At 54.3% G+C, this 13169-nt stretch overlaps 1 protein-coding gene across 1 annotated transcript, besides 2 other annotated features; it reads left to right on the top strand.

Moving 5' to 3' along the window:
• The first annotated feature begins 3489 nt into the window (after window positions 1-3489).
• Window positions 3490-4028: a repeat region.
• A 280-nt stretch (window positions 4029-4308) lies between these two features.
• On the top strand, window positions 4309-6192 carry LPMP_220010 (hypothetical protein; the record flags this gene model as incomplete). The annotated part of the gene is made up of 1 exon (XM_010700701.1): window positions 4309-6192. The coding sequence occupies one exon, from the start codon at window positions 4309-4311 to the stop codon at window positions 6190-6192; it is 1884 nt and encodes a 627-aa protein (XP_010699003.1).
• A 6613-nt stretch (window positions 6193-12805) lies between these two features.
• Window positions 12806-13169: part of a repeat region that runs on past the window's edge.

Genomic DNA, 13169 nt, shown 5'->3' with positions numbered 1-13169 from the left:
GCAAACTGCCCGGATTGTGATGCGCTGCAGCAACGCACCAATCGCTCTAGACGTTGTGAGGCCGACCGAGAAAAGCATGCAATATTCCTCCTTTCCACAGAGCCATCCAAGCAGAATAGCTTTTGCTGGCTCAGCCTCCCTGCCGCGCAACTCGATCGAGACCCCTCTATCCCCCCTAGAAAAAAAAATATTAACGATACAGACGTGAAAAAGCCAAGTGGTTGCGCGGCCTTGGTTCCCATTTGAGTTGGCCACCTCGCTTACATCACTTCAGAAAGATTGACTAGACCGAAACGCGGGGCCTGAAAGCAACCAAGGGGAAGCACAGCCTCCCAGTGTATATGCTACGCTTTAACGGCAGGATCAAGCGGTAGAGTGAAGCCTCTTTTACCTCGGAATAGAAGCTGCAGAGTCCATTGTGCGAAGGAGCAAACTGAATCCTTGGCACAATGCAGGCAATGGCTGCCTATCCCCTCCTTGGGAAACACGGCTTGACCACAGCGAGCTCTACTGTGCCCCGCCGCCCCCCTTCCGTCATACACGGTGGCTCACATTTATTATTATTATTATTCTCGTTTTGCTGAGACGACCACGCGCCCCATTCGCCCATCTTAAAGCGGAAAGGGAGACAGAAAGGGAGAGGGTGATGCGGCAAGAAAGGAAGCCAGAGTTTCCTCAACAAGGCACTTGAATCCCCTTCACTCCATGTGAAGCAAGGACTGCTGGTCGCAGCGCTGCTGCAGCGTCACACAAGCAGGCGCAGAGGATTGTGGCCCTAACAGGAGAGACACTCACGCCCGCTCGAAGACATCAGTTGCAGTGGTGTAGAAGCCCACAGGTGGTTTGCTTCTTCTCCGGCTTCTTACTCTTAGAGTTGCATGTCACTCAATTTCACTGTCGCACTTTTTCGTCTCAGCATCGCAGCGTCCTCTTGTTGCGTTATTCTGCACCACATCCAAGCACTTGGAATAGCGGCAGCTGCGGGCAGTACTATAATAGTGGGTGCTGAGCTCACGCAGGCAGCAGCGGTGGCGATGCCTCTTCTCTTCCTCGCTGAGCAACAATTCCTCTGGCGGTCTCCGCGTAGCCTTTAGCAAAGACTAAGAAACGCAACGCCCCAAACCCTGGTAGTGCTCCGGCAGCAGTACAGCTTCCAGTTCCTCTCCCTGTAGACGGGTGCCCCGCTTGTGCATATTGCAAGTTTTTCTAGTAAAATACGGCTGTCTCTCCTCCCTGGCCATCCATCCCAGAAGACTTCGTTGCACAGAGGTGTGGGACACAGGCTTTCAGCAAAGCCACTGTACAGTTGGAAATGATGGATCAAACGCCAGCCATTACTGTCACTTCTGTGCAAGGAGGCGCGCTAGATGAATGACGGCTCTACGTCACGTTGGAGCTGCGGTTCTGTGAGTGTCCAGCGTATATCTGCCCTGGTACGTAAATAAAAGGGCAGAATGTACTGGGTGCAGCCAAGCGATTATATATATATATATATAACAGCAGCCCACGGCTGTCAAGCCGGAAAGTGGCACTTTCGGGTGCTAGATTGAACAACCTTTCTGCCACCTCAGAGTCCTTTCGAGAGATTCGGTGGGCGCCCGTGGAGTGAGTTATGCAGCATAAAATATTTTGCTTCATGCTGAACACTGGAAAGCTTTTGTGGCGCCAGCATCTGCACTCGCTTGCTCCACTGTGGAAGGCCGTTGATCCACTTTGCAACGGTGCTATAGGCAGCGCTTTGGCCACAGTGGATGGTGAGGGGTGTTGTTGAATACCGAGCCAACTTGAGCTGACAAGCCGCAAAGGCAAACTAAACACACCCTGCTGTTGAACTGGATCTTTGTATTAGCCACTCGGGTAGAGTGCGGAACATGGGGCCACTGCGAAGTTATCTTCGCGAAAAGCTGAGTGCTGCGTGGCGCATTGAGCTAGGAAATCTGTCACTTTTCAGTGAGGCTACTGAAGAGAAAAAAATGCTGTGGGCCTGATTCAGTGCAGTGGAAGACATACCAACTATTTCCGTTTGCAAGACTCAGCCGCACTTTGCTGTAAGCGACTATACGCACCTTGGCTCTTTTCCCTTAGTGGAGCACCGGTGCTTCATACTCTGAAGGTGAAAGGCAGTTCAGTTAGAGATGTCACGCAGGCATCGAAACATGCCGTTCACCGAGGACACGAGGCTTGCGTAGGTGCTCACTGCTGCCGCTTGTTTCACAAAAGTGTAAATGACCCTTTTGTTTGATCCACTACCCGCAGTTCGCTTTCTTTCCCCACTCGCCAATTGGGGCTTTAGTTCGACACAGCATGTGTGGTACACCATAATGATGCACGGCTTTCTTTTCAGATTTGAGTTTCGCAAGCGTCTCTGTGATGCACGCACGCTTCTTTCTCCGTAGACTTGGTTCACACCACACAGAGACCACATTATGTCTCAGCAGAGCAGTTTCTACGTGCCACATACTACCTTTTTTTTTTTACTCCATCACATTCTCTTATGTGGACAGTGGAAAAGACCAAGTACACAGACAGAAGAGTTTTGCTCTTCTGCCCTCACCCTTGTGATGCTTTTGTATTGCGATGGCGTTTCTTGTTTTGAGCTTTTCGGGGCGCTATTTCTCTAGTTCAGCACGCTTTGCAGTCTTACTACGTACTCTCTGGCATGCTATGCGCTACTTTGAAAGCCATTTGCACACCGCAAAAAAAAAAGAAGGAAGAGGCTCAACTATCCTGCTGCTCACCGACTGAAGATGCAGAGAGAGTGTGTGTGTGTGTGTGATACACTTTATCTGATGCACCTGTAAAAAGCAGCACAATAATGCCAAGATAAGTACATGTGATCAACGGTTCTGTAAGAGGAGCAGTGCTGATATGAATCAGACGACTCTCCAAAGGTATCCGTTGGCCAGGGAGCCGTAGGAAGGGGTGCTTCACCGCAACTGCAGCGAACCCATCAATGTCAACATCAGGGGGGGGGGCGAGCGCTGGAGTATAAAGGCGTAAATCGTTTCGCAAATTCACTCAAAGTAGTTGGAACCATATACGGGCACGCCAGTTCGGTGTGCCACCTCAGTTTTTACTCTCAAGGCTCGTATTTTTTCCCAGTTAGCCCCCATCACGAATGCGGAGTGCACCGGTGCATCGAATGAGTGCACGCTTTTTCTCCTTGGCTTCACCACCGTCATGCTCTCTTTTTTTTTTTGGGGGGGGGGGTGCTCACCATCTCCTGCTTTTTAAGCATGTTCTTCAGGTGCAAAAGCCCGACACAGCTATCCATGTCCCAATCAAGCAAAACAAAAAATCTCCCTGTTGCCACTCAGGAAACTGAAAGGGCTCCATGCACACACACACGCACACATGCACACCGACGCATGTTGGGCGTACGAAGTTCACGACTTTCACCGATGGACATTGCGTGAGGGTACTCCATCGAAAAAAGAAAACAACGGTTTCGTGACAGGTGCTGTGAATACTCCTCTGCTTCTTTTTACTCCTGAAGGCGAAAGGCTCCTCAGCGTGGTATCCAGGATTCTGTGCCCTTTCCGTGTGGGGAAGCCAAGCAACCCACCTATCCCTGCCAATGCAGGGATTGCTCCTGCTGGTAACAGGGTCAGGTACCTACGGCGCAGGGATGTTAGCGCAATGTATCGCTGCCGATGCTGAGGGTCGGGTCCTGGGCGGCACTGTGTCGGAGTATGCTGCGACAGCGAGCGTGTTTGTAGTACCCATACGATGGGTGAGGTCTCAGCGTGGCTCAAACGTATTCTACCTACCCCTAGATGCCTACTGGTATGGTTAGCTTGAGTCGCAGTGGGGGATGCCCTAGGTGGCGACAGGCATACTATGCGCGGCTGTCAGTCGACCAGCGGAGCGGGTTGTGTACAACGTTTGAGGCAGAGAAGGTGCTCGCCTGACTGAGTCGGCACATCGCTGCACTGCATGTCTGTGGCGGCTTCGCGCCATGCGATGAGCGCGTGGTCAGTTGGGTAGAGTAGCGTTTAGTTTATGCTCTTCGGCAGAATGAGCATGTTGTGAAGTTTCTTCTCACTCCATCGGTCCCTCTCCCTCGTCCTCTACCGCTTGTTTTTTTTTTTTACAATTATAGCACACCGAAGCCTACTCAAGCTTCTTCTTCGAAGCAAGGACTCTACACGCGATCGGGACTTCTTTTCATTCGCGAAAACACGACTCGGTCTCTTCACTCCCTGTAACTGTCCTTTCCCCAGCACTAGCCGTGCAACTCCTGCCCACCGCAGGTGATCGATACGTGACGTTGATGAGACGGCCAAAGCGAGCCGGGCGGAAGTCGGAATGGACGTTCTTGATGGCGAGGCCACTGAAGAGTGCCGAAAAGCCGGCGCAGCGGGCAACCTGTCTGCCTCACTCGCACACAGTCCGGCAAGCGGTATCGAGGAGAGCGATCGCTACAAGCGTGACATGGTAACACCCCACGGCCTCTTCAAGCGCACGATGATTCGCAACAGCGTCTTCCTGTGGCTGGTGGGCTTCATCAATAACTTTCACTACTGCCTCGTCATTTCGGCTGCCGCAAGCCTTGCAGAGGGCTACGGGCTCAAGAGGCTTGTGGCCCTCATCACGTGGGCGAACATCTTTTTCGGCATCTTCGCCCGCATTCTGAACATGTTCATTGCGACACGCGTATCCTACAGCGTGCGCATCGCGGCGATGACGCTTTCCTCATTGTTGGGCATCTTCTTTGTCAGCTTCGCGACACCAATCGGACGACACAACAACGTGTCGGCGTTTGCCGTGATGCTGATTGGCGTTGTCCTGCTTGGCACGGCCGCGAGCTATGGCGAGAGCGTGATGCTCACCTTCCTACAGCGCTATCCGAACTCGATTGTCGGGGCGTGGAGCAGCGGCGCGGGCCTCTCCGGTGTCGCCGCGTCGCTCATCTTCTTGGGGCTTACCAGCGCTGGCCTGACGCAGCAGCAGACCTTCCTGGTATCCACGCCTCTGTGCATTGCCTACTGGCTGTGCTTCATGGTGGGCATGATGTCCCCGCAAAAGGTTCTTGTGGCGACGCACGCGAGCGGGAAGAGAGAGGAGATCATCCTCCACTGTCTGGAAGGGGAGGGGGGCGAGCACCTCTCCATGCTGCGCGAAAAGGCGCTTGCTCGCAGCGACATCGTGAGCGTGGCGGAGGGCTACGAAATCAAGATGATCGTAAACATCCGCGGTGTGTCGTGGAGCCAGTCGCCGGCCGTGCACAAGGCCGAGCCGAGCCCAGAGGAGGGCGACGGCCTGTACTACCCGTGCTGCCGCGTCGTGTGCGGATGCTCCTCGCCCAACAACGGGCTGCGCCGCTGGTGGCGCAACTTCGGCCCCGACATGATCTTCATGCACAACACTATGTTTTGGTTCTTCTTCAACCTCGCCGTCGTGTGCATTGCTGGGTACGCTGCGCAGCTGATGGCGCCGTTCAGCTTCTATTGTGAGCCAGCTTGGAAGGACAACTTCTGGGTGAAGAACTCGTACGTTGTGTCCCAGTTCTGCTACCAGGTCGGCGTGCTCATCTCGCGCAGCTCGCTGCTGATCGTCCAGATCCCGTACGTGGGCGTCATCTCGATCATCCAGATAATCAACGCGGTGTGCTGGATCGTGCAGGCCAGGGTGCTGTACATCAGGTCTCCCACGAAGAGCCGACAGGTTGGCTTGTCCTTCATCCTGTTTGCGTGGATGACTCTCATTGGGCTGATGAGCGGTGCCTCGTACGTGAATGTATTCTACCTGATTCTGAAGCGGAGCACGATGTTGCGCGAGCGCGAGGAGAACGAGGCCGTGAAGGCGTATCTGGCGAGCAAGAGCCACGACTCGAGCAGGCTAGGGGATGCCGGAGGCAGTGCGCTGACGAGAAAGACTGCCGACGGCGTGCGCTCGGAGTCCGCTTTAACTGGGCTGGATCGCGAGCTCAGCGACGAGGTCATGCCCAACTACCTGCAAAATGACACCGCAGGCGCTGCCTCAGAGGATCAGAATCTGGGGCTTGACCTCACCAATGACGAGCAAGAGGAGATAAAGGCGATTCACCGCAATCTTAACGACGTGTGGGCGGCGCGCCGCGAGATGGGCATGAACATTGGGGCCCTGTACGCGACTATCGGCATTACGCTTGGTACGGTCGTCGACCTGATTTTAACGAACGCGATGCTCAAGCACAGCAAGAGCTGCTAGAAACTCGTCATCCAAAGCACGGGCTGCATGAAACAAAGAAAAACATGAGCAACAGCATGAACGGGATCTGCGACTGCACAAGTGACGATGAAGGAAGACTGGAGCACAAAAAGAAGTGGCGCGCTTTCATCGCACTGTAAGCGATGCAGATGCGCGGCGCTTCCTAAACGTATTTTTTTTCTGTTGCTGTTGTTTGTCACCGTAGTTCTGTTCGTGTAACACTCACTCGTACTTAGTGCGTTGTTCATTTCCTCAGAAGCTCCTTCTCCAGAGCCCCTCATGCCCGATAGCGGGTCGTGTTGCTTTCATAGTTATGCTTTATTCCAGCATTTGTTCAGCGCTTCTTTTCGATTTCTTTGCGTGCGTTCACCGACCATCGGATACGCTGGCACCAAGGCCTCTTTTTCAGATGGGGCTACCCCACCACATTGCTAAATGAAGTACACTGCGTTTAGGAAATTCGGCGTTGGCAGGACCGCGTTTGTAGGCTCTGCTGTCATAGCCCGCTAATCTATCTGCGGCACCTGTAGCGAGCGGATCTCCTATAGAAAGCTGTAGTGCATGCGCACCCAACGCACCGTCTTGCAGAACATTGATCTTTTCAGACTGCAGCTTCTGTTCTCTTCAGCTGATCTTCATAACAGCTTTTGCTTCTTGTGTATGTTGTGCCCTTTTTTTCTCTTCTTTTCCAAGGACGTCGAGGTCCACTGGGTATTTGGGCTATTTGCCCATGAAGCCTGGAGAGCCTACCGTTTGCTTATTCTGGCCTCGCTCGCTTTCGAACGCTGATGACCTGATTTGTAGCAGGATCTCTGCGCAGTTGGTGTGGGGTAGCGATCAGCCTCCTTTCCCTTTTGGTCTCACGAAGAGGCAAAGCTAGCACCAGCTGGAAATACCACCGCAGAGGTACACTACACTGCGAGCAAAGTTTACGCGCTTTGTGGGACAACCTAGTGCCAACACTATCAGCCTCCGCTGCTTCCTTGTATTTGTTTTTGAGTTTCTCATTCTGAGCTCTTCGATCTGCGCTTATTAGTATTACTCTGCTGGATACACATCCTATTACTTTCTATGGCTTGTGAGCGGCCTGGCGTTCGATGTCGGGAGTCGTGCAACTTCAAAGTTGCCAGTAATCATGAACCCAGTAGAGAGTCAATAGGATGTTTTTTTTTTTTGCTTCCTTCAAAGCAGACAAAGCAGAGCCACGTACATTGATGAACAATCCTACCATTTGCTCTTTTCTCGCTTTGTATCGGTTTCTCTCATTCATCTGTGCAAGTCTATGCGCTACGCTACTAGGGCAAAACAGAAGTACAAGGAGTTGTTTTTTTTTTATATTCTGAATGTGCGATCAAAGGGTGAGCTTCGCACGGTATGCAAGCGCCGGAATCATTTCTCATTCCGTAAGTACGCCGACACGCGCCTTTTTACAGCTCCTTCCTAGGAAAGGAAGAAAACGAAGTGCCTGTGAAACGTTCATCAGCACACGATACAGGTGAACATGAGGGTACGCCATGCTCTATTTTTTCGTTCATGCTCTTGGCAAACTGCTTCTCTGCCGTGCCTGAGTTGCGATTCACTAGAACACGAACCGACCAAAAAAACCAAGCAAGGAGGGCGGTAGGAACGCGTCTCATTCTCGCAGAACCGATGAACGCCCATTGCGCGTAGCACTGTCAATGCTGCACAGTCGCAGCCCTGTCTTACCCCCTGTTGAGGAGACACGCGCACCGTTACGCAACGATCGCTTTTGCTCCTCTGCTGAAATGCGTTCTGCCTGTCAGCACCCACGGTCTCGTTCTCTATTATCTCGGTCCATCTTATGCGTTCCTGTGTTGCCTCTGCTTTATGCTTCACACTGGCAGGCGTACACGATGCCCCGGACCGCATCGGTCACAACGAACGCATGGTGGCTCTCTTCCCTAATAGTGAGTGGAGTGCAGCGTCCACGACGACGCGTCTTGCACGCCGAGAGAGGTTTTGGAAGCCGTAAGAGGTGGACCCGCCCGCAGAAGTACTTCATTTTACTCCAGTCACTAGCCATCTCACCCTGGCTGCGGAATTACTAAAAGTTCGTGTCTTCAGGGAGCTGATTGTCACTGGCTATGACAAGTTCAAGGATGAGTTGAGCGTCCCCTTGCGCGTGGAGCAACCCATGCATCAGAGCGCAAAAATGGGTGCGGGGCGGCGCGATGTGAACCGTCCTCCCCTCCTCCCTTTTTAGCCGATGCACCTCCTATTGCCTGCTGGCCCAGGTAATGTCGCTTCCTCTCAAGGGTGATGTCTGCGGATACACTGCTCCGGATACTCTCGTCGCCGCTCGATGTGGCAGCGACGTCGAGAGTGGCACGCCGTTGTGAGAACAGCCCGGGCATCACGCTGTCAGGGACGGTGCTGGAGCATCTGGAGGCGATCGTCGACGACTCCTGAAGCACAGCGTTTTCTGACGCTCCTCCGTCAGTTCTGTTAAACTGGTGCTGCTCGGACGTCAGCGGCTGCATGTCACCCACCTTGGACATCCATTGATGGATTCGATGCTGGAAACGCCTCTGCTTTTGCTGCCAAGGCAGGGCGGAGCAGGGCACGAGGGAGTTTCCTGCTGCCTCAGCGCTTGATAGACTTACTCATGCCGAGAATTTCAGTGGCGACGCTGGAAGGCTTCGACGTGTGTCGCTCGCTGACTGAGGCGCACTGTTTCTCCTGGCCAGAGCTCCCAAGTCTCACCCCGATGGACGATGCTCAGAGGCCTCGGATTATCGACGCCAGCCATTGCTATTCACGCACTATCAAGGAGCCTTCCGGATGTGCACCGTTATAGTTTGTGAAGTTTTACCGGTGTAGTCAGCTGACCCGCCTTGCACCCCTCGCCGGCTTACGGCAGGTGACATTCATGAGTCCTCAATGTGCCGGTGCACGCAGCGTCAAAGGGCTGTGCGAGTATCTCAAGCGCAAGGCGCTCAACTTAGAAGGCTGTCGCCAGCTGCGTAGTCTTTCACTACTGAGAAGCCTCGCGCAGCTTCGGTTGCTCGCAGCTGGAGGCACGATGTTGTTCAGCACTGATGCGCTCAATACATGTCCGCAGCTGGAGACGGTGACCTTTCACGGATGCCCTCCTATGGCCGACCGCTTACCGTTGTCAGCGCCCCTTTTTCCGAAGCGCACCATGACTCTTTTAATTCAGGCGCTCACTGCATTGCGAGCTTCGACACGCGCTCCCTGTCTGGAGTGTCTGGACCTCATTGGTTGTGTGGGGCTCAAAACCCTTTCTCCCTCTCACAGGAGCGCCACGCCTCAGAGGCGTCTTAGCAGGAGTTTCTGGAATTCGCAGTAGTGATGGGCTGCGGGGATGCTTGATGCCGGGGGTCTTACTAGAACGGTACGCGCAACTGCGTAATGTTGCACCGCTGAGCGGTGCGCAGCGACTGAGGTATCTCGAGCAGCAGGACACGTTGGCGAGTAGGGTGGACGCGCAAAAACTGTGTACGCAGCATGGGATTTTGAAAGCAGCACCAGTGCATGGAGCGGCACGCTTCTTTTCCGTTAGCAGGCCTATTACAAGTGAAGGAGATAGGCGCCTCATACACTGACGTGTCCAGCGTCTGGGCATCTTTGATGCCCATGAAGCTCGAGTGGCGCGATATCAGTGGATGCGGGGGAGTGAGGGCCTTTTCGTCAGTCGCTGAGTTGCCGCGACTGAGGGCGACGGTGTGCCCCTCGGAGAGGCGTGGGTTGCCTTGAAGAGCTTGGTGCATGCCCGTTGCTAGCGACATTGGACTTTTGCGGCTGCACGGAGCTTTCCACTCTGGCACTCCTAGCAGGTGTGTCTCCATTGTGGCACCAGCCGGAGAGCGCATGGACGAAGCGGAGGTGCGCTGGTTCTTTGGAAGCCACTGGATCGTGCTTGGCAGTGGTGTCTCTCAGTGTAGATCTTGGCGTGCGCGCTGTCCTTCCGGCGGCGCGAAATGGTTGCCCACCAACAGCCGAATCCACACCCATTGCACCGTTTTTCATTTTGTGTTTGTCTCGTTATGAATTGTTTCCTCTTCTTTCTCTCGCATCATTTTCGCATTAAATCAGCGTGTGGTTTCCTTTCCTGACGGGTGCTGTGTTCTGCTGCAGAAAGAGGCGGTAGTGCTTATACACGACACATGCGCGAAGTCTCATTTTCGGCTGCTCTGCCTGTTGCTGCTCTCATCTTTACCACTTTTCTATTTTTTTCTCTGTATCACCTGCTTCCCCGGGGTGCAGTATTCCTCGTTGCCCCCTACGGCCCACGTGGGTCGCTCCTCTCTGGCACATATCTGGTAAGGTACTGGTGCCTCTCTCTCCGCGTCCGTGGTATCGTGAAACGTGAGTGCTGTTTACAAAGGGCAGGTCGATTGAGCTGTATGGTGTGCCTGCTTCTTCTATCAAGCCTCTCTCTCTTCGATGTATTGCCCATGCCGAATCACGCGGACCTTTTCGCTTCGCGACTTGATGCCCTCTTGCTTCCGCCTTTCCCGTAAGGTGTGTGTGTGTGTGTGTGTGTGTGTGTGTGTGGCACCGGTATGCCATACCTGTTTTCAATGCGCCATTGGGCGCTATGGCTTGGGTGTTGTACCTTGAGAGGCTTTCGTATACATGCCAGCGGTACCACTTTCCAGCGATGCTGCCGTTGAAGAAGTACATCAGCAGACAACCCGGGTATCGAGCTCTCCGCCGTGACGTAAATGGGGTTGTTTTGCGGCTAGCGTCAGCAATAGTATTGGACTCTACGCTCTCTCGCTCTTACCGTTGTTCTCGTCGGCTTTTGATTTCGTTCACCAATAATCAGGTGCACACGGCATCAATATCGAGATGCACAGTGCCTCTTCCCCCGACCGCATAGCGTCACCTTTTTCTGTTGTTTTCGTATCTGCCCGCCCAAGCGGCGCCCACGTAGCGAGTTAAAGCGATCACAATGGACTCTCTACAGGTCCTTGCTGAGCACGCTTACAAACCCCGTTTGCCAATGGCGGTGGGTACCTAGCGCATTACGCACGTACGCCGCTGCTTCTCGCCTCGCTACTCGATGAGGTGTCGTCGCCGAGGCTGAGTTTCAACATTCAGTAGGACCACTTCACACCCACAGCACTGTTGGCCCGAGTCCCCGTTCCTGCGGAGGTGATGAGTACAGCAGGGTGCACCCAGTGATGGATTTGTCGGTAGGCAGCATCCGACACCCATGCTGAGCTCTAAACCGATGTTGTATCGGATGGATACAATAGTTGAGCTAACAAGCTGGTGGCTGCGAAGCCGCATACTTCCGCTGCAAGCAAGTAGCGTTCCCGCAGTGTGCGCTTTCTTAGCGGCTCCGCCTAATGCGCTGGAGAAGGTGACGTCGGTGCAGGTGAATGAAGATGCGTCTTCTCTTCGCTGGATTAGAATGTAACTCATCAAAGTTGTGGCCTCCTCCGCTACGCGGTACCATCTCTGATGACGAAGCCGCGTACACTTGGCATCGATAGCTTCAGCAAGGCCACTCTTCAGCCGATAGGCCAACTTCCGCGATTGAACAAGCTGCTAATAGCATACCTGCAACGTGCGTCCCTCAGCGCGGAGCAGCCGCGAGTGCCTTTCACTCGGTAGAGGGCTCTCTGTTGACAAGTGTGCAACCGAGTCACTCCTCAGATAAAGTTTTTTTGAGGGACTCACGCACCCAATGTTGCACGCGTGCTTGAAGCGGCGGGGTCTGCCCCCACATGCAGGAGCCCCTAAATTGCGACAAACCCTTGCACCAAGGCTCCATGCGCGCAACATCGACAGCTTCAACCGGTGCTGTGCACTGGGGTCCCTTGATTTCAGTAAGTGGAGGCGTCTGGAGAGCCTTGCACCACATGTGGCCGCGCCAACACTTCAAGCGATTTGCACTATATCGATTACCCTCTCCCCTGGGGCTCTCTCTCGAAGAACGTTACGTTGGTAGATGAGTAGTGCAGGTGAGCATCAGAAGAGAGGACCAGTCCTATGGACCACTCAAGGAAACCCTTCACCCCACTCCCTCGCACCTCCACTCACGTGGCCACTTCATCTGGCAAGTCTGTTTCACCTGCTTATGTGATTCGCCACTTGCGCACGCTTTCCGTAGTAAGTACGACTGATGAGGGTCATTGCTCGCAAAGAAAGGCAGAGTTGTGCGTTTGTTGCACCACTCTTCATGCTTCAGAGGCTTGGCGGCGTTCTTCTCGCATACCATCAGCCTTTCACAAGGTCTGTCTCCCACGCTCCAATCTCTTGAAGGTGGCTTGCTTCAGGTAGGCGTGTCACCCAGACGGGCTGGGCGGCTCGTTTGGGGTCTGGCGAACGGGCCGCGGTGACGCGCCGCCACCCCAGCCTTCTCGTTCTCTTGCTTCCAGGTGTTGTCTTCGCTGTTTGCCTTCGATTCGTTGCCCGACTTGTCTCGCTTTGGCTTGTGTGGGGCGGGGCCCCTTTTGATAGCCCGCGCAGCCATCTGCGCACACGCACTGCCTCCTCTTCTACCCCCCGGACGCCGGTGTGTATCCTCCTTTTTTCTTTCCTCACCCTTCCCCCTTCCCTCTCTTGCTTCCGCATGTCTGCGTTTCGCGCGGCACTTCCCTCTGTGGCGGGCGCATGGCCTTCCACGAGCGCAGGGGGCAGTGCACGCGTGCGTGTTCCTTGCGTCTTGCTTGCAGGCGCGCACTGGGCTACGACAGAGGGGGAGGGGTGTTGTGGTCTCATGTGTTGCCTGGCCGCCGCTCTTGAACGCACTTCGGAGTCGTGCCCCTTCCCCTCTGCCCTCTTCGCCCTTGGCTGCTTTTCCTTTGCCCCCTCGCACTGCGCTTTTTTGTTCCTCTTTGGTGGGTGGCACGTCAGGGAGGCGGCGTGCATTTACGTACCAGCAGCAACTGCTGCAACGCAAGGGTGTCGCGGCCGAGCACGGAGTGCTTCCATGCAGGCATGGACCTGCCAAGCCGCCACTGCAGGCCCTATGGTGTGTG

Source organism: Leishmania panamensis (assembly GCF_000755165.1).
Source record: "Leishmania panamensis strain MHOM/PA/94/PSC-1 chromosome 22 sequence".
In the NCBI taxonomy this organism is placed as follows: domain Eukaryota; phylum Euglenozoa; class Kinetoplastea; order Trypanosomatida; family Trypanosomatidae; genus Leishmania; species Leishmania panamensis.
Note: the sequence above shows the minus strand (reverse complement) of the source record. Positions and strands in the feature narration are given on the sequence as shown.